Source organism: Onychostruthus taczanowskii, unplaced genomic scaffold (genome assembly GCF_017590055.1).
Source record: "Onychostruthus taczanowskii isolate IOZ18803 unplaced genomic scaffold, ASM1759005v1 scaffold89, whole genome shotgun sequence".
Taxonomy (NCBI): Eukaryota; Metazoa; Chordata; class Aves; order Passeriformes; family Passeridae; genus Onychostruthus; species Onychostruthus taczanowskii.
This window is the reverse complement of record NW_024506882.1, coordinates 568,555-594,526: the sequence shown is the minus strand read 5'-3', so window position 1 is coordinate 594,526 and position 25,972 is coordinate 568,555. Positions and strand designations below refer to the sequence as shown.

General features: G+C 44.4%; 1 protein-coding gene across 2 annotated transcripts in view; it reads left to right on the top strand.

Annotated features, from left to right (window-relative positions):
• The first annotated feature begins 138 nt into the window (after nt 1-138).
• Nucleotides 139-25,972, top strand: part of NLK (nemo like kinase) — a 37,412-nt gene continuing 11,578 nt past the window's right edge. The window contains exons 1-4 of one of the 2 annotated variants that reach the window (XM_041425357.1): nt 139-590; nt 689-1,159; nt 22,203-22,332; nt 23,374-23,429. In XM_041425357.1, the coding sequence (XP_041281291.1) occupies nt 702-1,159; nt 22,203-22,332; nt 23,374-23,429 (644 nt within the window). In that variant the 5' untranslated portion in view covers nt 139-590; nt 689-701. Of the gene's footprint in view, nt 1,160-22,202; nt 22,333-23,373; nt 23,430-25,972 lie in introns of both variants that reach the window. The other variant, XM_041425356.1, reaches the window with a different exon arrangement.

The window sequence follows — 25,972 nt, the reverse complement described above, 5'->3', positions numbered from 1 at the left end:
CCCCCCGCGATCCCTGTCCTGCCCCGGCCCTTCCCTTCCTCTTTCGGTTTTTATCTTCTTTTAGCCCCCTCGCCCCCCTCTCCTCGCCCTGCGCGCCCCCCCCTCACTTTCTCTGGGTCCTTGTGTGTGTTTCAGGCCTTCAAGGAAAAGTTGCAAACTCCCGAGTTGTTGCTGCTGTGAGGGAGCAGGTGCCTGGAAGGAGGGAGCAGGTGTCTGGAAGGAGGGAGCGATGTAGGAGGTGCCCGGGCTCAGGGAGGTTCGGGGGACACATGGAGAGGGTGTGGGAATGGCAGGGCTAGGCTGGCCGGCCCTCGCGGGGTGTTCAGGGCAGAGGCTCCGAGCCCTCCCTCCGGAGGGAAGGGGGATTGATCACGGTGTTTAATTTTTATAACAAGAAAAACGACAAAAATAACCAAAAGTGAAGGAAAAAACCCACCCCAGCCCCACCCCAGCTGCCCAAGGATGGAGTTGGAGTAGCCAAGCCCGGCTGGATGCTGGGGAAGGGGTTGGCGCCCGCACACATGAAGAGACTCCCCGAGTTGTTTGGCTTCGCGAGGAGATAAGGCCAGTGGAGCTCCATGTTTTTAAAGGTGGGCCGTGTATGATGAAACCCAACTTCTTTTAAAGTGTAGCAGATTTAATTTTTATGGCCAAATGACAGCTTGACCCAGTTGTTATCCAATCAAAGGGCATTTTTTTGAATGTCTCTTTGTGGCACAACGGCCAACGCAAAAATGATGGCGGCTTACAATGGCGGTACGTCTGCGGCAGCAGCAGGTCACCACCACCACCATCACCACCACCTTCCTCACCTCCCTCCTCCTCACCTCCATCACCACCACCATGCTCAGCACCACCTGCACGCCGGCTCGGCGGCCGCGGTGCACCCCGTGCAGCAGCATGCCTCCTCGGCCGCCGCGGCCGCCGCAGCCGCGGCCGCCGCCGCCGCGATGTTGAACCCAGGGCAGCAGCAGCCGTACTTCCCATCCCCGGCCCCGGGCCAGGCCCCCGGACCGGCTGCAGCAGCCCCAGCTCAGGTACAGGCTGCAGCAGCTGCTGCAGTCAAAGCGCACCATCATCAGCACTCACAACATCCACAGCAGCAACTGGACATTGAGCCGGACAGACCCATCGGATACGGAGCCTTTGGTGTTGTCTGGTGAGTAGAGACAAAAGTGAACCGGTACCTCCTTGTCATTCTTTACCTGATCATAACTCATCCTTGTTTTTGTCATTTGAATCAGAATACAAGAGAGCTGCTTACTAAGAGTTTTTTTGCTGGTTCTTCTCCATTCTTAGAAAGTTGCTTCGCTTGTTTGCGTTGGCAGAACGAGGTTCCCGGTGGTGAGGAGCCACCTCTGACTAACAGCCCACCCTGCCGTTCTCTTCTGAGACAATGCAGCTTGTTTGTGCCCTTTCTGTACCTTTAATTAGAGTGTGCAGCTAAGCCGTGCTTCCTAAAATTTCAGGTTAACAAATGAGCATTAGAATATTCATTTTGACCCGGCTTAAGAGTCAGAAATGAAAAGCGTATGAAAATGTCTTCCTTGTGCAGTCACCTGTCAAGATCTTTGTCTCACGGCGGTTTGACCTGCGGTAGTGCTGTGTGCTACCTAAAACGGCACAGCTGAACTTTGCTCCCCTCTCAAAAATGGAAATGGGATTTCCTGCCTCGCTGCAGCTCTGCCTCCGGCCCTTTTATCCCCCAGCCGCGTTTCAGAGGAGTCTGTCAGCGGAGTGGAATCTCTCCTAATGCATTTTGTGACTACCTTAGAGCCATGTATGTAATTAGTGCCCTTCAGGAGCACCGACACAAAGCTGGCAGCAGTGTCTATATATATTTGTATATAAATGTTTGTCAGCGTGCCCTACTCCGAGCTGTGCCTGGGAAGCACGAAGGCTGGCAGGGGGTTGTTCTGGAGAGCAGGCGTGTTGCAGTGCACTTCCTGCAGCACGAATGCAAAGTTTGCAGCGTGCAGCTGTGCCTGGTGTCCCAGCCCCCTGCCTGGTTCCCAGCCGAGCCTCTGGGGTGCCCCAGGAGTTTTGCTTTAGGCACTGGCCGAGCTGCAGCTCCAGTGAGAGGAGTGGCCGGGCCACGGCTGTGCCAGTGTATGGAGGCAGAGGGCTCAGCAGGGCAGGCCTCAGGAGAGAAAAACCCCTCGTGCCTGCAGCCCAGCCCTTCAGGGTGGCCACGCGTCACCAGCCCGGTGCTGGTAGCAAAATGGTTCTTTGTGAGAAGGCCGAGGGAGCTGCAGGAGCGAGGTGCAGGTCAGTGCTGTGCTTGCTCTCGTGTGCCTTCCCTCAGAGCTGGGGAGTTAATTTAAACGCCGAGTTCTGCCAGTCGGAGGGGAGCTGTTGTGCAGTCAGCACTGCCGTGCTCTGGCTGTGGTACAGCATTAAAAAGTGGGTGTAAAAGAATGAAAACTGACAAGGAATCCGCTGTAAAAAATTATCTGAAGGTATTTCCATCAGTTTCTGTATTTTTTAAAGTACGGCGTTCTATAACTTAATTTGTTACAGTCTTTGCTTAAATTTATGTCGTTATGTAAGATCAGCCCTTTTTTTACCGGTGTTTCGTTTGCCTGTGCATTTCCCAGGTCTTCATTTTCCCAGTTCTGTTCACCAAAAAGCAGGGTGCAGAGAGAGATCTGCTTCAGATACTCAGTAGAATGAAAGGTCACGCTTGCATATTTAAATATAATATCATTAAGAGTGCTGGGGGCAGAAAGGAGGTGTGGAGGGAAGGGTCTGACTGACATCAGGTAGGAAAGAGTGCCAAAAGCATCCACCCATCCCGAGCCCTGGGCTGCACACCTGCGGCCGCCCGGCAGGACCTGCCCCGGGGGACTGTGCCTGCAGAGCTGCAGCTACAGCCTTGCTTGGAGGTAACAGCAGCTTGGGAAAGAGAAAACAGCAAAGGGGGAGGGTGTTGGCTGAAAGCAGAAGCTGGGAGCTGGGCAGAGCTGGGGCTGCACTGGCCGAGGGTGTCATTGGTGGGAGTGAGTTCCTCTTTGCTCACGTGGGTTTGATTTCAGTGGTCGCTGCTCAGCTTTTGGCATTTCGTGTTAACTTCTGCTGGTGAGGGCAGGCTCAATTTAGGGGTCTGTAAGCAGTAATTAAACTGAATTTTAGTTTCATTCAAAATGTGCAAGAATGCCCATGTAATTGAATTTTAGCTATGTGAGATAAAGTAAACACTGACTTGAGTATTTATAGTTTGAGGTGGCTTGGGCATGAGCAATGTGCACTTGGGTTCAGGCGTGACCTGGGATTCACAAAGCCTGAGTGACTTTGGAAGGAGGATTCATTGTTTCTCAGTACCTTGTCTGAGCATTATTTGTGCTAATAGGTGACTGAAAAGTTTTCATCAGTGCTTCTGAGGGAAATGGTTGTTATTCCATCGAGAGTGGGGGTACTTGCACAAGACTTTCACCTGCTTTGTTGGGAGGTACAGCTGACCTGCAGCTCAGTTCAGTGCATCACACGAGCGATCAGCGTGCGGACTTGCACTTCCCATTACCTCACCCAGAGAGATTTTCTCTTGGCAGTTGAATTAGCATTTGTCATTAGTTCATTTGTCTGCTACTCGATGATGTTTCGGGGTAGCTAATGTGCTGCTGGAGTTTTTCACTCGGGAAGAGCCAAAGCCTGGTGCTTCAGCACTTTGGTTATTAACCCCTGCAGGCAGGCGCTGCTGCCCTGCTGTCTGTGCACACAGCCACGTCCTCGCTCAGCTGGGCACCACTTGGGGGAAATCAGCTGTCCCTGGCACAGCATCTGCTCTGCCTGCTCACCTGGCACGGGGAGGGTGTTGCTGAGCAGGGGCAGGTGTGCAGGGACTTTTCCCCCGGTCCTGCAGGTTTGTTTCCCCACACTCTGGCTTGGTGAATTGCTGCAAACCCAGTCATGTTCCTCATTTGCCAAAACCAGAGTGATTTGCTCTTGGAGTGTTCCCTGCTCTCATGTTCCTAAAGTGCTGAAAAAATCCAGATTTTAGTGTCAACGACAAGCTCTGTCTGTGTCCTGTGGTTCAGACTGAGTGGGACTGAGTTTTGGAAGTCTTGTGTCTGTTCCAAGAATGAGGAGCTGTCCTTTGGAGAAGTGCTCCCAGTTTTGCTGGGGAGACATGCTGCTGCCATCTGGTGGGATTCCTAAAAAAATAATAATAATGATAATTAAGAAAATGTATCAATTGAACCTGCCAAGGCTGCTAGGTTTGAAAGGAGGGGTGAAGCCTCAGTCCCTCTGCAAGAGGTGCTGGTGCTGTTTTCATGCAGGGTTCCTGGATTGGTGAAGAGGCTCTGCAGCTGCAGGAGGGACATAGGGAATAATGACTCTTGCTGCTGGTTCAAGGTGGTAACCCTGCTGCTGAAATGTGGAAATGTCCTGTTGGCTGGGATGTATCTACTCCAGTGGGACAGGAACGTAAGGGGTGCGGGAATTCTGCTTGTCTTCCTTGTGTCTCTTAATTTTGAAAAGTTACTGTCGTTCATCAAAAACTGTGGAACCAAGCAATCTCTCTTAATAATGTCAAATCCATGTTAAAATGCATCTCTCTGGGAAAGCTGTTACAAGTGACAATAGAAGAAAGTATTTGAATTAATATTTTTTAAATTCCTGATTTACCCCATTTGAAATTGTGTGTGTGGGTTAATGTACTTGCACCTAATCCTTTTTCTTCAGTGTTCCAAACAGTTTGGCTGTTGGTGTTGAGACAGGACATCATGTTCAGGCTGTCATAACTTTAAGGGCAGAAATAATTTAGCCTTAATCTACTGTTCGTTCCTGGCCTGCAAAGGCCTGAAAATGCCAAAGTCATTGCTCCATAAAACCCAAAAGAATATTGCATACAATGGATTGTTGCCTGGACCCTGGAACTATTTTAAGAGGGTTTTATCCCGGCGCTGATACTAAGCACAGCAGCAGGAAAGACGTTTCCAGGATAAACTGATAATCTCCCTTTCCTTTAAAGGAATGTGTCCTGCTGAGCAAGGAAGCAGTGGGGATAATGTGTTTGGGACAAAATTGCCAGATTGTGTATTAAGGAAAAAAAGGTGTTATGGGTTCAGAGAAGTCTGAGAAGTGGCAGGAGAAGTTCCCTTTGTGGTATCTGATATTGCTGAAAACCACAATGATGTTTGGCATAGTTAGTACTACTAAGGATGCCTAGGCTGGTAAGCAAGAAAAGTTTAGCAAAAGCTGAACTATAGACATTTATTTTAGGAAATGCATTAGGACTTTTGGTGGGAGAGGTTTTTTCTGAAGTTAAAGCTATAATCTTTTTCCAGTCACTCAAACCTCACTTGCTAGCAGAAGACAGTAGTTGACCACAGGAAGTACTCTCTGTTAATTAACAGGTAATGTGACATTTTTGTTACTGCGGGGCAGTGCTGGCTCTGTTCTGCTGCTCCCCCACCCCAGAGGAAGGGCTGGGGTGCAGCAGGAGGGGCTCGGGGTGGAACCCTGGGGCCCAGGGTGGTCCAGCCCCTGGCACAGTGCCCAGGGCACAGAGCAGGGGGCACAGAGGGGCTCTTGGCACTGCGCTCTCGGTGCCCCAGCTCCGCGGGGCCGCGCTTCGACCACGAGTTTTGCACTCTTTGTCTTCTACTTCAGCGAGTTCTGCTGTTGTCTGATGCACATAGACACTGATTTCATAAGAAGGAGGCAGAGTCATTTTTATCCAGTTATTGGAGGATGCCTAAGGCAAAGGAGGCAGCACTGGCAATGGGCACGGAGTAGAGTGGGGATGGGGTTTCACATTCACCATCACAATGGAAGGAGCTGCAGGTCCCTTGGATCCCTGTGTCAGTATTTTTTATGGGATTGCTTTATCTAAATTGGATTCTGACCTTATTTGTGAAGAAATGTAGTAGAACAATGACCTTATTCAGGTTTTTCTATGTGGGAAATTTTGCAAAGCTTTATATATTTGAGTGGTTGGGGTTTTTTTTTCAAATTTCCTGACAAGAGAAATTCTGTTAACATTTAAATGACTGTTTCCCAAACGGAGTGAATTAAATGAAATGGATATAATAACTCCTTGCATTCAAATTAGACGTTGGGATTAGGTGAAATTCTATCCAAGTAATATACGAGTTGTTCATTATTGTCCTGTAACATGATGCAAGAAAGAAGGAATGTGAATAGCATTTTTTTCTCTCAAAGTTGGGCAAGGACCATTTGGGATAAATTAGTTCACTGTAAATTATGCCAAGGTCAGCGTTTCAGAGGTCACTTGAAATGCAAGTTGCTGTGCAGCACCTGCAGACCTTGATGTTGTTTGTATCCACACAGGACTGGATGCTGATAATCCAGTTAGATCCTGGTAGCACTCAGTGTTTTTTCTTCTTTCCTCTGAATTCTGCAAATGTTACAGCTTGTGACTGGATCTGCAGTCTAATATTGATTTTCCAGAATACACATTTCAGATGTTCTTTTCCCTCTCCCCCTGACTCTTTCATCTCTTTTTAAGAGGATATTTAAGTTGTTGAATTCCCTAATCCAATACAGAGCTGTTGGTGTTTTGGGGGGGTGAAGGTGTGAGAGTGCAGCCCAGAGTGTGGGATCCCCCAGAGCAGGAGATAAAGGCTGTGAAAGGATCTGGGGGGAGGCTGCTGGATGTGCCTGGGCTGCTTCATTTCTCAGGGAACAATGGGATAGAAAGAATAGCTTTGGGCAGGTGAAGTGGAGGAAGCCTTGGGGATATGTTTGAAGTGTTTTTTGATTACTTGTAATGGTTGTATCTGGGTCTCATGTATCTTTAATCCTCTGGAAAGTTCTGCCTCCTGGTCTGGAGTAGGTAATGTGCAGCTGTTCTTGTGAGAAAAGCTGGCTCAAAGGTGTGTCTAGTTTGCTTAAGTGGAATTTGTGTTCATTAATATAATTGGCAATGTTTTTTAAAAGGTATGTTAAAAATCCACAAAGAGTTTTAAGTGCTAGAAAATCTCCCAGTAGCTGCTGTAAGTTTTGGTTTATTGGTAGTCAGAGTAACTACTGCACCTGTTTTGTGAAAGCAGACCCCTGAGTAAGGTGGGAGATGCTTAAATCAAAGTGGCAGATGGCAGGCAGCACAAACATGTATGAAAAGGATAGAGACTTCTGGGATCAATGCTTTCTTTATTGATGGTTGCATTTGTTTATAATCAGCAGTAGCAGGGAAAAAGTGGATGGGATGGGCACTGAATGGGTGGTAGCTACAGGTGGTACAAACCATAGTTATCACCTGTCTAAGAGGGGTTAGAAAAGCTAATGTTGTTGTAGCAGTACTTTTTAAAAATAACATAGGTCATATATTTTATTTAATTTTTATTTTCCCCACTGTCTTTTCTGACTTTTTCATCACTTCTCCCCATTTTTCTTATTTTCTGCCATTGTCTCTAGTACTTGGTATAAAGTGCAGCTTACCAACAGCATGCTTAAATGAAAACAGTAGTGTTTGGAGCCAAGGGGTAAATTGCAGAAAATAAATAACGTTTCCCTGTGCAAATCACTGGAGCTCCATCCATAGTGCATTGCAGGAGGAACCTGGAGAAGAGCAAAGTCATCTCCTCTCTGGAAATTCGTGGCCATCCTAGGTGTGTCCTGTGGGCACATGGATGGGCTCAGCCTGTGGGTGCAAACTGTGAACACTGCTGATTCCAGCATGTGGGTCACAGAACTGGGGCTCATTTGGGGAAATCCCCAACTTGCCCATGGTCGCAGAGGCCTTAAAATCACTGAGGTGCTGCTGCTTGTAAGTTCAGCTTTGTATTGTGCATCTGCTGAGAGCCTCATCAGTGCAGCTGTCACTCAGTTCTCTGGGTTCACAGTTCCTAGTTTTGCTACAGATTGCCTGAGGGGGTTTCAGTAATTGTGGAAAAATGCCAGTCGTGTTCAGGTGAGCTCAGGTGTGTGAAGTGAGTGCTGTTCAGGCTGCTGTGGGGACAGGAGGGCACAAAGCTGCAGGGGAGGACAGCCAGGTACCAAAATGCTGCTCGAAATGCACCAGAACAATCCACCAAACCTACCAGAATAATCTGGACTTCATTTCAGTATTTAAAGCTGCATCATCTTTTCTTATGCAATCGTGATGGATAAATGAAGGCAGACTTACACCAGCCTTGATATGAAACAACTTCCATGGCTACAGCTCTGGAACATGGCCATGTACAGTCTTTAAAAGTGCTTAGTAAGAATTTGAGCTTTAATCTTGAGGGCTGTGGCAGAATCAGTGTGTCCTGGTAGTATCTTTCTTTAATTTCCTGATGTGGTGTTTTTCTAGAAAGGCTTGGAAGCATTTGTGTGTGAGTGGAATTTTTATGCTCTTTATGCTCTTGGATATAACATCAGAATGGTTATAGCAGAATCATTGTGTAAAATACATATTCTCTTATTTCTTTAATTTTCTTAGAACATTATATGATGGTACTTATGTGTAATTCGAAAAAAGAAGAGGTTATTCAGAGCATTCTGTTCAAAAACTCTTACAGGAAATTTTGTTGAAAAGTGGAATATACTGGGAACTGTAGTAATCCTTGGACTTTAGAGGAGGATTTTCTTTCCTCCCTTCTCTTTTATTTGAAAATACATTTTAGGCCCTGCAAAAAAAAAAAAAAAAAAAAAAAAAAGAAATTGCTCACCAGTGAAAGTGGTGTTTGGGTTTCCTTGTGGTTTTGGAGTGGTGCTGATCCTCAGCCTGCTCCTGGTCACAGCAGTTTGTCTCCATTCCCAGGTACCAGCAGGTGCTGCTCTCTGGGTTTGCTTGGTTTTCCCACCCGAGAGGTGTCAGGGTAGAGCCTTTGCTCAATGGGACCAGTGAAGCTGGTGGCCAAGTACTTATTCAGGGCTTGAGCTCGTTTATTGTGCTTTTTCTGAAGAGTGACTGACTCTGCCCTCTCCCTTGGCAGTGTGTGTGGAGTTGGCTATTGCAGGTAATGCACTTTATTGTTTGATATAAATTCATGTAACTATGGAAGAGTATTTGTCTGGAATAGCAGACAAGGAAGGCAGTGGCAGCTCCCAGCAAGGAGCAGTGTTCCTCCCGTGCTCGGCTGCTGGGGTGTGTGCTCTGGGGGTGAGGGAGGGGAGCCTGGACGTGCTCTGGGCCAGGGGACTGGCTTTCTCTGAGAGCCATTCTGCTCAGCCTTAGCTGTTTTGGTTCCTAATGGGTTAAGGTGTACTACAGGAAATACAGAAACAGTTCTCTCCCAGTCCATGCTGAAGCCCTTGATTGATGTAGGGCACTCCTGTCTGGAGTGGAGCTACAGGTCACTGGCTTCTGAGCACAAGTGTGTCTCTGCCTTTTAACTGGGGGCCTGCTTGGCTTCCTCCTGCCTTCGTTTTTAAAGGCCCTTGGCAGCCCATGTGAGACTATTTGAAAGCCTCAATTAGAGCTTTTTCCCCCCAGAGATTGCATAGCGACAGGACAAAAGCATTGTTTAAAGGCTGTTCTCATCTTGCAGTATAACTTCTCTTTGGATGTTTCTGTAAGTTCTGCTTGGCTCGTTCAGAGCAGTCTTTGGAAGGAGGATTTCTTTTCAGGACAAGGAAGAGAAGGCATTATTATTTCTGGGCTGCTTGCCATCCATCTTTCTTAATTGTATCAATTCCTAGCCTAGCGTTTTTGGTAGAATGAAGAAAAGAATTTCCTGCGCCTCTCAGTGCTTTCTTGTCCCTGACGTGTTTGAAGTCAAGACCAGACCTTGACGTGGGTTTGCAGCTGGTGGGTATGGTGATGAAGCAGGACGACTGTTTCTGTTGTTGTTCTGGCCGGGGCAGGGCTGTGGGTCACACAGGTCCAGGAGCCGCGTGTGCCTCGCGTGCGCGCGCAGCGCTGCCCGAGGTCACGCGTGGGCTGTGTGCAGGGCTGTCCCAGCACCAGGGGGGCACCTCAGACCTGCTCTCAGTCTTTAAGAGAAACAGAGTGAAGACAGTCAAAACAACGCAAGGGGAATTGAGATACTATTTCTGGTTTTGGACAGAAGTCGGGACTCTCCCGATCAATTTGCGTTTTTCAAGTCACAGCTCGTATCTCAATCTCAAGGACAGATAGGAATAGACCCAGAAATGAAGATCTGCCAGTAGTTTTGTCAGCTATCTTTGGGCACATGTCTTCTAAGTCATTGTCCTCACAGTTGTTGTTGTAAATGTAATGTACAGGTAAAGACCAGTGGGGTTTAGTGCTTTTTGTTTTCCTGTGGTTCAGCATATGGAAATGAAAAAAACCCCAACTACCAAACACAGTACCAACCAAGGCTAGTATAAAAATAATACCCAGCTTTTAAAGTGAAATGGCAGTGAGTAATGATTAGCATCTACTTTATTCTTATGTCTAAATTCAAATTGTTGGGGGCAGAAGCTCCCACATAATAATTGCAGTTAATTTAAAGGGCCCGTGGCCTGCATCATTAGTGCTCTGTCCAGTGCTGCTTCACCAGTGAATATTCACATGATGAGCTGGAACAAAAGGATGTGAAATTAAGATCTGCTAGAACCCTCTTCAGGTTTAAATCTAAAAGGCATTGAAAGTTGCCATTTGTGATTTGGCAGGGAAAGAATTTTATCTTTTCCTTGTGGATCTGGACTGTGTGTGCAGAGGGGAGTGTCTGTGTGTGCTGGGGAATCCTTCTGTGTCAGTGACTAAAGACCAGCCCAGATCCTGCACTCTGCCAGTCTTTGTGCACCACTGTTTAAAAGAGAATGTCCTACAGCCACTCTGAGAAGCAAAAATGATATTTTAAAAAATCTGTTTTACCATGGATCACTTGATTTAATTGAAGACAGTAAGAGTTCTACCTAAGAGCTTAACTAAAAGCAGATTTTAATTATGAAGTGGAAAGTCCATTTGATTTGGTTTTTCAATTATTATAGATACCTCAAGGTATCAGAGTGCTTTTCTGAGCATATTTGCTCATTGATTGCGCTTGAAAAGTCAGGATCAAGAACTTGCACCGTGCTTTTGCCAGCAGGGCATTCACATCCTCACCCGAGCCTGTAAGCTGAGCTGAGCTTCCCTTCTGCCCCTGCTGCAGAAGCAAAGCCTGTATGTTCTTTAGGTTTGGATTGCTTATTGTTTTCTGAAGCAGTTGAGGAAAAGTAGGTGAATGTTGACAGAATCAGGACCAGCTTTGACCTACTTGTGGCTTTTTTTCTGATCTCTGTCTTGGGGATGTCACCTTATTATTTTTAAGCTACTGTTTACTCATGTGAAACCTCATCTAAAACATTGAGAACTGACAGGTGTTTGGTAATTTGAATATTAAATGTATATATCATCACTCCCACAGTTGTTCCCAAGGAGATTTTGTCACTTACCAAATGACCCAGTAAAGGGAATTCTTCTGTAATAATTTTATTTCATGCTGAATTATTGTTTAAATTTTGAGTTTGAAGTATTTTAGAGTCATTAATTTCATTCCCCTGGAATTACACCCATGGTAGTGATTCCATCTGTTATCACAGGGTTTTTGACAGACTCAGAATAGAGAAACATATATTAGGATTTTCCTGTCAGTTCATGGAGATCACTGGAAGCTAAATACAGCTGTGAAAGGAGGAGGTCAAAAGGGAGTCCTGCAGGGCAGACCTTGGTGTTTCTGTGGATGGAGATGTGAAACCAAACCAACTGCATTGTAGCACATCAGTTAATTTGGTTTATAACAATTCAGGCTGGTTTTCTTCTAGTGGGAAGAGGGAGAGACACACTTTCCCTGAAGATCTTGTAATATTTTAAACAGTTCTGTAAGATGACATTTTGTGGGTGAGTTTTAGAAAGGGAAAAGGCTGAGGATGACTGGAGCTGTGCTGCCTCCAGCACCTGGTACAGGTCACCTGGCCCTGGCACCAAGACAGGAACAGGGTTGGCTGGCTTACCTGAAAATGTAGATTTTGCAAATTTTACAGTATTTCAGACATTTGAACAGTAGCCAAACGACCTCTCACAGAAATTCATCAGTTACATGTTCTGCTGTCACAGACACGGAAGAATTTTGAGCAGTCTCGTCCCACTCTCAGCAGGCTGTTCACTCAGAGGTGCTGTTCACCTCTCCACTTCAGCGTGTCACTCCAGTGTCTCCGGATTTCTGAAACTGCCTTTTGACTCTATTGAAAAGGAGTGGTTATGCTCCAGTGTAATTGAGACTGTCAAGGAAATAGGTGGAATTTTTACAGCACCGTGAGACTTGATGGTATGTGACAGGGGATCATTCACTTCACTGGCCCATGGTAATGGCAGACTGGTGTGTCTTTAAATGCCCTGGCAATAAATAGAAGACTGATTTTTACTTTTTTTTTTCCTTCTTTTTTGCAAGGCTATGGGTCTTTCTTAAATCTTTGTTAACATGTAATAAAATATAAAGCGCTTCTTTCATGTTCCAAAAATATCCCATCTGAGACATCTTCTAGACTTTTGGACGGTAGAGGTTAGGAATTTATTTATTTCACACTTGTGTTTTGACATGTCCCTTCTGTTCCTACAGTAATTCAGGGAAGGAATGACTGGGCAGGGTGGAGCACATAGAAATCTTTACATAGAAAAAAAATTGCAGCAGTTTGCAATAATTTACATGAGTAAAATGTGCGGAGAAGCCTTAGAAAAGCTGATGTGCAATGCCTTGTGTACAGCTACAAGGACACAGCTGTTGATGTGGCTTTACCACCATTGTCAGACAGCCTGAGGGATGATCCTGAGCTGCCACTCCGGGAAGAGCTGCACAGCTCGTGTCAGATGTGCTGCTCCTTTGGCTCTCAGCTCTTGCTTTGGTTTGTTCAGCAGCAGAGCAATTGAGATGTCTCTGCTCAGTGTTTACTTTGGCCGTGGTGAAGTGTTTGGCTTGGGAATTACAGCATCTTACAGGCTTGGTGTGCATTTAAAAATATTTTAAAGTTTGGTGATTCTAACATCCATACCTATGCAAGACAAATAAAACACTGTTATCTAAAATAATTTGTGATAAAGAGAATGGAAGAGAAAGTGTCATCTATGAAGCATTCTGGGTTTCATCTTCAAAGCATTCTGGGTTTCAATTCTGTGTTCTGTATTACTGTAGAATACAGAATTCCTTTGAATAGGGAACAGGCGGAGTAAGTTGAAACTTGAAAGGTCAGTAAATAAGATTTGGCTCTTCAAGCTAAAAACCTTGATGAATGTTCATCTATTTATCATCACTTCAGAATTTGGGGAGATGAATATAAATAGCAGTAATTCATAAAATTAAAAGGTACCCTCAGCCTCATGCATATATACCTATTTATTTGTGTATTTCTATACAAATACATCAAAGTCCTGAGGCTTAATCCTTAACCAACAGATACAAATATTTCCCTGGTGGAAGCAGGGAACACTGCAGTGTAATTACTTCGAAGTACTGAGTTTCAAATACTTATTGTGCACTTTGGTTTGAATCCTCTTCTGATCTTGTCCTGTGTCAGGAACCAGCCAAACACAGGTGCAGAAGGAATGGCTGAAGTAGGACAGGTTTCCGTGTCGGAGGAAGCGTTGAGCTGTGGAGATGTGGATTGGGAAGCTTCGCAGGGGTTGCTGAGTGATGAGCAGAAAGGAGCTCAGGCTGCTGTTGGTGTGTTCTGTCCAGGTCTGGAGGGCTGGGAGGGTGGGAGCTGAGGAGGGAGCTGCTGGTGGAGCAGAGGTGCTGGGTGGTTGCTGCAGGAAGCCAGGCGTCACTCGGGGATATGGCCAGAGACCTTATTAACCTACTTTGCTCTGGAGGTGCAGAAATACTCCAGGAACTGTGCCAAGGCTGCAGCTCGTTGGACGTGGAGAGGAAGGTTTCTCATCTGGGTTTTTCTTGGTTGGCTGGTGGGAATGGGAATAGAGGTCAGTGAATTGGGGCAGGAATGTGCATGTTAGAGTGGTATAAGCTTTAAAAATAAAGAAGAAAGAACTGTAAAAATACATGGAGCTTTATGTGTTTATTGGGCGTGTCATTTATTTGTGAACATCACATCCAGAGCTACGTCACTGGCTGAAAAAAAAAGAATTAAAAATAAAAATGTATCCGAATAAATGTCATGTGTAGTATAGTAATTTATTGTAGCTGTGGTTCATGTAGGCAGTTGAGAAGTGAATAAAAAGGTCTGAAGCATAGTCAGAAAATTTTGTGTAAATGGAGAAATAAATTTGATTTGGAAAGCAGTTTCAGTTTTAAGCTTCCATGAAGGAAGACAAATTAAACATTTTTAAAGATATTAGCCATAACAGTATCCCTTTAATTTTCACTCCTTTCTTTTAAGTAAGATACTCTGAATCACTTTTTGTTCAAGGAGACAGATTTCTTGCAGTAATCAGTTTTGCTTTTAGCTCTGATTTGTAAAGAATAAGTGATAATGGCACACATGCTGGAGGGTGTGATTAGAACCAACGTTAAAAGGCTTTTTTAGGACATCGGTGGTTGGAAAAGGAGCTCTGGAGAGGTCTGCGTTTAGCAGGAGGGAGTGAAGCACACCTTTGAAGTCACTTAACCCTTTCCCGTAAAATACCTGTAAGTGGAAATGAAGTCTGGATGTTTTCTTCAGGCTCATGTGAAAGCTCTCCATGAAATCTGTTAGCTTGCATTCAGTCAGTTCTTTCCCTGAACAGATCCCATACCACTAAAAAGACCAGCTCCTGGGGATATATGTTAGGAAAACTTGGCTATTTGGAGTAACTTACAGGTTTTCTTGAAGTGCCTTTGGGTATTTTTTGATTACTTTACAGTATTCCATGGAGAATGTTGAGAAAACTTAATGAAATGCTGAGAATGCACACTGCTAGTCAGCTAATTAAATTGTCTTTTTGTGTAATCTTCTTAAGTAACTTATTTTCTGTTCAGTGCTTTTCCAACAAACACAAACTGTTGTTCACATGCAGATTCCTGAATGCAAAACCTCCTTTACTTGCCAAAATATTTAGCAGGTGGAGTATATTTTTTTAGGTCCCAGATGTCTAAAAGTACAAGAAGTTTTTACTTTTGTCTGTGAACACCTTCTCCCAGCTTTTGTCAATCCATATCAGCCTGTCCCTGGCTCCTTGTCAGGCGAGCAGTTGTGTCAGTGGGCACTCAGACTCCTCAGCTGATCCCCAAGGATGCCTCAAACAGGGAGCTGTGTGACTTGGCTTCTCTGCCTCAAAGTTACATCCAAGTGAAATCCAAGTTTTGCTCAGTAGTATGTCCTTAGCTATCTTTTTGCAGTTTGCTTTCATATAATATCTCTCAAAGATTTTTTTTTTTCTTTTAACCCACTGTAAATATTTCATTTTAGGATCTTTGAAGTATTGCCAGCTGGAGGCTGCTACAGAGCAATAGTGACCTGAAAATCAACAGCACATCCAGTGCTTAAATAGCTCGAAAAATAACAGCTGTTCTTTTTGATAATGTCTTTTAACAATGAAACCTTATTTTTCCATGCTTGTGTGCTAAAAATTCTGCTGTCACTAACAGCTCTGCCTCAGTGTTTCAGATTCTTCTGTGTTGCAGCTACTGGGACTTTTTGTAGGCAATGATGTACTGCAAGTTTTGGAATATTTTTTAAGTCCCCAAACTGCTGATGCAAGTAGGTGGCCACACGTGTCAGTGTTCATGGCTCGTTCCTTGGGGTGAGCAGGTATTTAAGATGGGATGGGAATGGTGTGGTTCATCTCTGAGCTGTGTCTCTGGCCGGAGGGTGGGTGCAGGATCCTCCTCTGGTCAGTGCTGTTCCTCCCTCCATGGAGTCATCCTGGGATTCCATGTGCTTCCCTGACTTGTGCTCCTCCTTCAGCCTCCCTGCTGCTGTGCCCGTCAGGGCTCCTGATTTTCAGTTGTGTTGCTCCTTCGTGGGGAGAGGCCTCATGCTGTAAGTTCAGAGCAGCCTTCCAGAGAGCTCTGGTCATGGCAGTAAAGTGAAGAGGACTGAGCACTGCTTTGCTGTAATATTTTCCTCCTCCTCCTAATGAATCTGTGGGTGGCTTTTCTTTTAAAAATTATAGCTGAAATGACTATGAATATCTCCTTTAAACGAGATTGTATCAGCTTTTGCATCTTTCAGACAATGTATGTACAGCCAGAGGGTAAAACCCATTATAATGCCATGCTAATTGCATGAGTGTGTGTGCTAAAACTCTGTTGTTGTGAGAAATCCAAGCAAAACAAAACCCTGCTCCTGATGATCCCTCTCCCACCACTGCTGAGGGGAGCCCGGGTCACCCTGCTGGCAGGACTGGGGACACAGTGGGCTGTGACACACAGCTCAGCCCCTGGCTGCGCACACAGGATGAAAAGACTTAATAAAATCAGAAAATTGGGGGTCCTCAGATCAGGAATCTGCTGGTTCTCTGCATTCACTGCTGGGGTGAGGCACCTCTGGAGAAACAGTACACGTGTTACCCAAGAGCCCTCAACAAGAGATGAACCCCACCTCTCCCTCTCCTCACTCACTTGGCAGAGGCAGTGTGACTGACGGATCCTCTGTGCCGTATGCCTGGGCTGCCATTGTTCTGAACAAGCGTCTGTGTGTCGTGCCTCTGTGTGGGGCTGCTCCCTGCTCGCTGTCCCCGTGCCAGCACAGCTGTCTGGGGCCAGCCCGAGCTGCAGCAGCCCCTGCCCGGGCCGGGAGCGCCTCACTCGCAGCTTTGGGCTGGAAAACTGACTTTTCAGGCTACCAAAGTTAGGCAGAACCGTTTAGCGTTTGAATCATTTACCTTCCGTGAGGAATTGTCACAGGGCTTTAAAACGCTTTGTTTTGTGTGCGGGTCGGGAGTGGTGTGGGACATGGGCTGCAGTCTGTGCTGGGAGAAAACCCTGCTCTCAGCAGGCAAGGTCACTGCAGGGCCTGGAGCATCACCTTTGTCCTGTCTGCCTGGTGTTTGAATCTTCGTAGTGGTAAATCGCTAAAGAAACCTGCTTTGCGTAAAAACTCAGCCTGTATGGATGCATTTCCTTTTTTTCCTTCAGTAAGACATCTGTTGCTAGATCCACATATATATGTTAGTTTGTTTTCTTAAGGGTTTCACACTTACGTCCCTATTTTCCTCACCTCTCCCCTCTCCTACCCAAGAGTCCATTAAATGTTGTGGATCAGTTTTTGTCACATTTTGGTAGGGCTCAGTGCCTGGCAGTGACTTTGCAGAGAGCAGAGCCTGGTCTCATGGCCTGTGCCTGCGTGCAAATTTTATGTACTCAATCAAGCATTTCCCAGATAAGAGATCTGATAAGTGCACAGCCTCTCCCTGCCCTTCCACTTCAGTCTTGGGAATCTTGTGGGTTTGTGAGCTTTTCTAAGGGATTTTTAATACCATCCCATGCTCAAGTATATTTTGAAATGTGCCAAGATGTGATTGATTGCAATACCTTGTGCTGAAAAAGTGGCATATTGGGATCACATGCCCTTGAGTATGAGCTGTGCTGTTTGTTTTAAAGTGGTACATCAAACATGCCTGGGTGAGCAGCTGAAATGCTTGTGGGACCAGGCCACTTACATATCTCAGAGTAAGGCTTGCTGGAAAAGCCTGTGTGATTGAGAGTCAAGCAACTGAGCAAAAAAGTTCACTGACTAATAAGAAAAACTTGCAGAGTAATCCTATTAAATTCCCTCCCTTCTGGTAAGTCCTGATGTAAATTTGCAGATATTCTCTATAAATGTGAAGGAAGGTTTGTTTCCGTGATAGAACAAACTCTACCAGCAGTTTCCCACACCACCCCAAGAACATTCTTTCATTATCTTGCTCCTGTGTAATAATTGCACGGAGCAGTCACAAACTTGTTTTTCTACCAGTTGAAACTACAGAACAATGTGTATGCCTTGACCTGGATTCAGGGAGAGAAAAAGTCACTGTTGGCATAGACTCCACCTTGAAAATTTGCCATCAACATGGCAGAGAGTTGCTAAAGGCTTATAATGCGTAATTGAAACGGCTGAATGCCTGCAAGGATTCTTTGAGATAAGGATTGTCTTTGAAAACATTTTAACTAGAGGTCTGGATTGTGTCATTAATCGCTTCTGTAGTCCTATTACTTTTAAAAATTGTATTATTTCTGGTGTGATTAGCTTGCAAAGTAAATAGAAGGTGCAGGTTTTGTAAAGTATCTTTTTTCTTTATGTGTTTTATGTCAGACTGTTTTAAAAGCTTATTATGTAGTTGTTAAATATAGCAAGACATACATACATTATGTATAATCAGCAGAACAAAAGGGTTTCTGATGGCAGGAGAGTGGCCCTGCTGCACAGGGCAGCCAGTGCAGTTCAGGGGATGCATCCCATTCCTGTTGTGGTGGTGATCTGCTGCCCAGAACGTCCTGGCCCTTTGTCCCAGCTGTGTGCTGGCCCAGCTGTCCCTGCAGGGCTGGGTTTGGATGGCTGCACTCGCAGGGTTCAGTGCTGGATGTCCCAGCTCAGGGTTGCTGTTCCAGTGTCGCTCCTAAAGGCTTGGTTAGAGCCGAGCCATCTGCCTTGACACAGGATTCAAGAACTTATTTTTTGCCCCATACCTATATATAAATTTTTGCTAAGTTATTTTTGGTTTGAATCTCGTCTGTGATGTCTTTATCCCCAGCTGCAGTTGGTGCTTAGTAAGTGGACCCTTTGAGGCTTCAGTAGTGCCTTGTGATGGATGGCTCCTGCCTGCTGCGGGATTCACCCGAGCTGGAATGTCCTCACAAAGCAGGGCAGGGAATTCAAATGTGTTCTTCTGAGAGCAGCAGTAAGTAAAGCTGCCTTTCTAGCTGTTCTCTCAATTAGCTCCTAGGAGATTTTCCTGCTTTTCTAGTTTCTCCTGGGGATATGTGACCTGATAGCATATTGCTATAAATAATTATTTTACTAGTATCAAAGTAGGTACTGTACACAAACACAAAGCAACGTTTTCAGCATCTTTTTTTGGATGCTGTAAATACCAGGTTTTCAGACAGGCTGTTTCCTTTCTTCCTTTTTTGTTTCTGTTCTTTGGAATGCAGGCCTGACAGTTCTGATCTTCAGAACTTGGATTGTTAGTTTTGTGCTGCCCCTTGAAGTGAAATTGCTGGTGAGTAGTACAGAGCTCCCAGCCCAAGGCAGGGAGGTGAGGGGCAGGCTGGCATTGCTGCTGCTGTGGGGCAAAGAGCAGAGGAATTGCTTTCCAGATGGATACTGCAGGGGATCATCACTTGTTTGTAAAAGTGAGTTATTGAAAAGAAAAAAGAAACTGGTCATAAATGCAAACGCCACAGCAACCCCACTGAGCTCCTTCCTCTGTGAGAGACTAGGAAAAGAGTGTTCACCCAAACCAGTGGTTACTGTATGGAGACATTGGGAAGAGCAGAGCAGCCACGCCAGGCCTGGCTCTGCAGAGGTTTGTAAAAGGGTCCCATAGCTAGTAAAAATCAGCATCAGTAGATCTATGGTAGCTATCAAATAAGTCAGCTTTGTTATTTAATTAAAGACACCCTCTTTATCAACCCTTTCCCCAGCGAGGCTGCACAACAGCTCTGTCCGTGGGGGGAGGCTGGGAGCTCGCAGGACCCCGATGCTCCTGGGAGGTAAAAAGTGCCCACAGCTTCCTGCAGTGAGGCTCAGCAGCAGCAGAATCCCAGAAACCAGGGAATCTGGGCTCAAAACGTTTGGCTCTGCCTCCAGTCAGCAAGACAAAGATGGGCATCTGTTCATATTTTTAGGGGTAGTGGTTGAAAGGATTTTCAGGTGCTCAGCAACTGCTTTCCTATACATATAATCTCCCCTAAGATAATGTTTATTCTAAAATGTTTTCCTTTTAAAATTTTTAATAAATTAATTAGGAAGGGACTTAGACAAAGTTCAGGCTCAGTATCAATAGGAAGAAAAGTTATGCAGATTGTTCATGTGTAATTAACATTGATATCAGAACTTCAATTAAGGCAACTGGAAACTGCTTCATGGCTCCCCTCAGAGCCAGTGTGGACTTACTCAACGTCCCTAAATTTAGTTTCCATCTGAAATGATTTTGGTGAAAGCTGACTATTGATTTCTGTGTCTTATGCAGCCAATGTTATGTAGAAGAACAGCTGCAGAAAACAAGTGGATCAGTCATCAAAAATCCCATTTTGATACCTTTTTGCTGTGACCTTCACTTCAAATGTTCTAGTTCCATATTTTAACATTTCCCTCCGTTTGGGCAGTGGGAGAGGAGTACTTCTGGTCTCAGAAAATAATTTATGAAGTGTCAGACTTTGCCTGGAAATGTTTTGGGTTACTATTCTAAAACTGAATTCTCTTACTCTAGTTTAATATTTTATTAGAAGTTGGGAATGACCATTTTAATCTAGAATTCAATTAAAAGGACACCTTTTGAGGTCATCTGGTAATTCTGTGTGGAGGTCTGGCACCATCTGAGGAGTATACATGAGTGCAGGTTATAGTTTTATTAGCTTGATTTTTAGACTAATAAAATGAAAATGTTAGCACTTTTTACGTTTCATTTTATTAAATAGGAACTATATAAGTAGATGTTTTACAGTAAAAATCAGATGCTTGTTTAAAATATGCATTCAAAGCACCCTGTATGGAACATTTAAATAATTTCTATGGAGTTTGCTTTGACAAGGAGCTGGTTGTGGAGGTGGACACTGAGCAGGGACATCCCCACTGGGGATGGTGGGAGCTGCTTGGAGGACTTGTTACCCCTGCTTCATCAGCTCCTGGGCACGGATGAGCCTGTGCTGGGCAGTTTATGAAATTGTAATATATCAAAACCACCTAGAATTCCCCAGCTGATTGTGAAATGCTGAGTAATTGCTGTTACTGTGCGGGATGGGATGTTCTCTGTGACTAACCAGAGTGGTGCCTTGCTGGGATTTGGAAGCTGATTGCTGTAGATACAGCCTGAATTTGCAGGCAGGAGATGAGAGAGCTGTGCAGGCCCTGCTGTGTGCCTGTGCTGTTCAGGCTCTGCCTCTGCTGGATCCTGAGCTGTGGCAGCCCCAAGGGTGCCTGATGGTGATAAGAACACCTTGTTTTGCAGGTGCCCCCAGGTCCCCGTGCCTGTGTGGAGCTGTGTGAGCTGGAGCTCTGCAGTTCTCCTGCCCTTCTCACCACTTCAGGCAAGAGGCAAAAGTCCTGGAGAAAATAGGAAATGCATCATGGACTAAAAGACCTTTTCAGATTGTTTTTAGCTGTGTTTCTCATCACAGAAATAGCGTGATATCGCCTTTCCCAAGTCGCCCCTTGCCCCTGGTTTAAAACACAATGTGCAGGGCTGTTAACAGGTGTCTGCTCGAGGTGTAGGGACTGACTCTGGACTGCTTGAATGGGTCTGAAATCAGATGTGGTACTTGGGGGTGAGGTAGATGGCTGAACACTCCAGTCTAATCTTTTATTTAGATATTTAAAACGTGGACTTGAGACATAAGAAGCTGCCTTGCGTGTCTGCTGTTGAGGACTCACATGAGAGAGAGAAGCCAGCAGTTTTTTAAGGACAAATGTAGTTATCAGGGTGCATAGCTGGATGTGGATTCTTCTGTGGGTTCAACACTGCACTGAGACTGAAGTTATTTTGGTCATCCCAGTAAAAATATGCATATGCTCTATTCTGTAGTGAGGTTTGAGAAACTCACCTTAAAAACTGGGATTGGGAATTGAGGCACCATAATCTCCTTGCTCTAGTTTTATGGTTCTCATTATAAAATTCTATTTTCAGAATCCAATTATTTTAAATTAAAATACTTGCCATGTGCAAAGCACCTTATAATTCCTGAGCTACTATACTTGCATTCCATAAGTTGTGTGGGAGAAGGACCAGTATCATACCTGTTTTACATTTGTGGAAACCTGGATACCATGTGCTGTTGCTTCTCCAGATGAGATTTGGTGATAGACCAATAAACAGTCTTACTTGCCAGTGTTCTGCCAGAACAGGATCATTAGATCTTTTACCCTCTTTGGAGAGGTAGGAGTGAGCAACAGACCTGATAAAATCCAATCTGGGTAACTGAGAGCGTTTCAGTGAGGTGTTTTTGGGAGTGAAGGGGATGTTTGTCCTGACAGCCACCGCAGGTGTTGATGTCTCAATGAGCTGTGGCACTGCTGGGCTGGGTGTGTGCTCCATCACAGAATGGTCACATCTGTGTGACACAGGCTCTGCAGGACACTGCTCAGTGCCCTCACTTTGGTGCTCTTTTCCCTAGAAATGGCTTCACTTTGTTTTGACTCACTGAGCTGGAAACGATAAGAAACTTTAAAATATTCTCTTTTTCTTTAGAAAAACTAACAGGAGTATGTGATGTTCTTTATCTTTTATTCCGTAGGTCAGTAACAGATCCACGAGATGGAAAGAGAGTTGCACTCAAAAAGATGCCCAACGTCTTCCAAAATTTGGTCTCCTGTAAAAGGGTCTTCCGGGAGTTGAAGATGTTGTGTTTTTTTAAGCATGACAATGTAAGTAAATTCAAAGTAATCTTGAAATCTTTGAGAAAACCTAAATGTAAAACGGAGCTCTCTGTAACAGAAGTGTGCTTTGTTACAGAATATCTAAAATGCTTTAAGAGCTCTCTAATTTTAGGGTGATGAGATTTTCTAGAAACTCAGATATTGCTGTTACAAACACTGTAAAAATGAAGCTGTCAGGAATCTAGGGATATTCATAATTTCCCCTCCAAAGTGTTTGCACACAGACAATCAGTACACTTCTGCCCAGCCTTATTTCAGGCTTTAGTTAATGTCAGTCTGCACAGGGCTGTGTCAGCTGGACTCTGTTCCTCCCTAGCTGTTCTGTACTCCATGGTCCTGTCCCTTTGCTGGGCCTCTCCCAAACCTGCTTTAGGTAAAATCAGTGAGCTTAAGTTAAAACGTTCAAACACTATTTGGGGTGACCCATGAAGTTTGGGTGCTTCACCCAAATGTCATTAACCCTGCTAGGATGTATCCAAATGACCACACCAAGGAGTATCTTTCTCTGTAAGGATGGGAATTCTCTGCTGCTGCTTTTCTACATTTTTGCTTTTTTTCTACCTTTTTTACCTTTTGCTTTTTGTACCACTGAGCTGCTTATTCAGAATGAGAACAACTTTGGGGTTTGCAATTCCCACGTGGAAGCAGTGAATCACAAAACTCTGAAAGACTAAAGGCAGAACAAAGTGTAATATCTTCTGCTTTTACATTTCTTTGTTGGAATTACTTCTTTCAAAGATTTTATGTTCATATATATTGTAAAGAAACCACTTTTTATTGGATAGATAAATTTGTGCTTTCAAACTGCTACTCAAACAGCTGGAAAAAATTTCTTGAGTTAGAAAAGAGAGAGACATTGAATGTACAGAATATGACATGGTGGGTTATTAAATTTACATACCTGGTGAGACAGAACATTGGTCTGTCTGTGGGATAGAATAAAATGAAGCCACGTGAGAAATGTGCAGTCTGTCTTTTTGAAAGGGATTTGTTCTGGAATAGGCCTTGACCTTGTGTGGTGTTTCCTAGGTACTCTCTGCCCTCGACATCCTCCAGCCTCCACACATCGACTATTTTGAAGAAATGTATCCTGAATATAAAAATAGAACATCTCAATTGAGGTAGATGTGATTTCCATTAGCTTAGAAGCTGCCAGCGTTTGGTGTAACCTATGAAGTGGAACCACAGGAGCCTCCAGCCTGCATGTGGACAGTTTTGTTTCCAGAAGTGAGCCTGTAGCCTCCAGAACTCTGAGGTGGGATGGTGCAGGACTGAGCTGATTCCACGTGGGCCAGTGTGTGCAGGGAGTGTGGGACTGACCTGCAGGCCCTGCTGCTGCTCACGGGGATTCCCCCAGAATATTTATTGAAATCTATATCCAGTAATTAATCTCCTCTCAGTTACTAGTACTTTGAAAGACTCTGTGTTGGTTTCAGAGAGGTCTGCCTTCACAGGCTTTGAAACGCTGAGTTGTCAGAGAGGTTTCAGTGGACTGGCAGGGCTGTGCCTTTCCTTGGTCACTGTGTCCTGGTCCAGAGCCCCTTGCCCAGAGCTGTGTCCCACAAATGTCCTGTGTCACTGTGCAGCACAGGTACCAGCTGCCTGTGGGGAGCTGTGTTCTAGAAATGAGCTTGAGGGAAGAACTTCACATGAGTGTCATGTTTCGGTTTGGTTTTCTTTTTTCCTTTTCTGACTTGTCTTGGGCTGTCTTCTAGTTGTGAAGGAGGGAATTTCTGCTTTCTGGAACACTGAAAAGTGAATCCCTGAGCTGGGAGGGCTCTGACTCTCATGGGAGGAGAAGTTCTTTGCCACTCCTGGGGTTAGATTTGGGCAGGTTGGGTTTCCTTGCTGGTGGGTCTAAGCTGCTTTTTTGTATGACCCACTTTACAATTAATAGGTGGGAAATTGTCATTATTTTTAGGTAACCTGAACTTTTGAAGTATGGTTTGATCTATTTATATAATACCTTGGATTGATTGGTGAAGAAAGTAGGTGTAATCAACGTGGTGATTTTATCCAAAGTACAGCACAACTTGCTGGTGGAGAAACACATTATTTACTTGAAAATATTGCTGTGCTGTACTGGGGCTTTTCCATATGAATTTAGGTAAAGCTTTAAAATTCTGCTTTGGTATTTCTTTCACGTGAAGAGCATAACAGTAGTCTTCAAAAACGGGATTTTGGTTATGTGCACTAGTTCAATGCCCTCATTTAGATCAAGTCATATGAGTTATAAATCAGATCTAGGTTAAGGATTACTCCTTCCATGTAATTGTACAATCAAGAATATTTAATGGGATAAGCTTATTTTTATGAGCTTAGCTACTGCCAAGTTTTGAATATAAAACCAAAATGTTAGTTTCCTTCATGGGTAACTGACTTTAAGTCATTCTGAGTTATGTTCTATAGGGCTTTTTAAATATTTTTTGTTAATTTCTTGACTGCAATATTGGCAACAGAAGACTATTGCTCTGTGTTTCTTCTTTGTCCTTTATTTTGAAATAATTAGAGTAAGTGCACTTAGGACCCTTAAATTCCTTAAAAGAATGAGTTAGTAAATGTTTTGATTTATATACCCATTTTTAATTGCATGTGTTTCTGCTTACTTGAGGTTGGTTTGAAGAAGATCAGGTGAAGATGTTCCATATTTGGGGAGTGTAGATGTCAAAACTTCTTTTGTTGATCCACTGTTAGAATTCCCAAAGATATCATAGGGTTGTTCCATTTTTACAGTAGGACGTACTGAACAGTGATAAAAGTGTGAAGGGCTGGAGTTGGTATTCAGTGATTTCCTTTGTTCTTTCCAAAGAGTTGTAGTGCCCTTTTTGGGGAAAGAAGTGTAATAAAAGAATGACTAAAATGATATGAATGATGTGTTGCAAATGAGCTGGTAGAGTTCATCTCAATTATTCAGTGTTTCGTAGGTACCAGCAGGAATTGCAGAGTGTATTTTTTAAAGAGAACTAATTATAAAACCACCTTAACATTTTAATGATAAATTAAAAGATTTCTAAGGAAACCGGTGATGAATAAAGGGATTTTGATCTAGTGAGATTTTTGTTTTAGGATGAAAATTCCTGGCAAACACTCAGATTAAGATATAATTTGAATTAATAATGAGGTTTGTGGTTTAAAAACTTTGTGGCCATTTTGAATCTTACAGGTATTGATGTTTTTGCCAATATCACCTAGTGCAAAAATGAATGATTGATAGCTCTTTTTTCCAATTACAAGATCTTCCACAATTGATTGTAATACTGAATTCAGCAGCTGCAGGTCCACGGATGTTCTCCTTCGAGAACCATCCAAAGTTCTGTAGTAACTCTATGAAAACTTTGCCTATTCAAGCGGATATCAGAAGTCACTGCTTTTCAGGCGTGGGGTCTGGGAGAGGCTTGAATAGCAGTAAAAGCAGAGATGCTCAGTAAATCCACAGAGAGGTGAAGAGCTGTGTTCTGGTGGATTCTGGGCAGATCCCTCGTGTCTGTAGGGTGGAGAGGAGCGAGGTGAGGGGCTGCAGCAGGCAGTGCCAGCAGCACGTGCTCGCCCTGGGACAGGGTTTTCCTCCGATCCATGTCGGGCCAGCAGCCGGACCGGCCGGGCAGGCGCTGCCAGGCTGCTCCTGAGC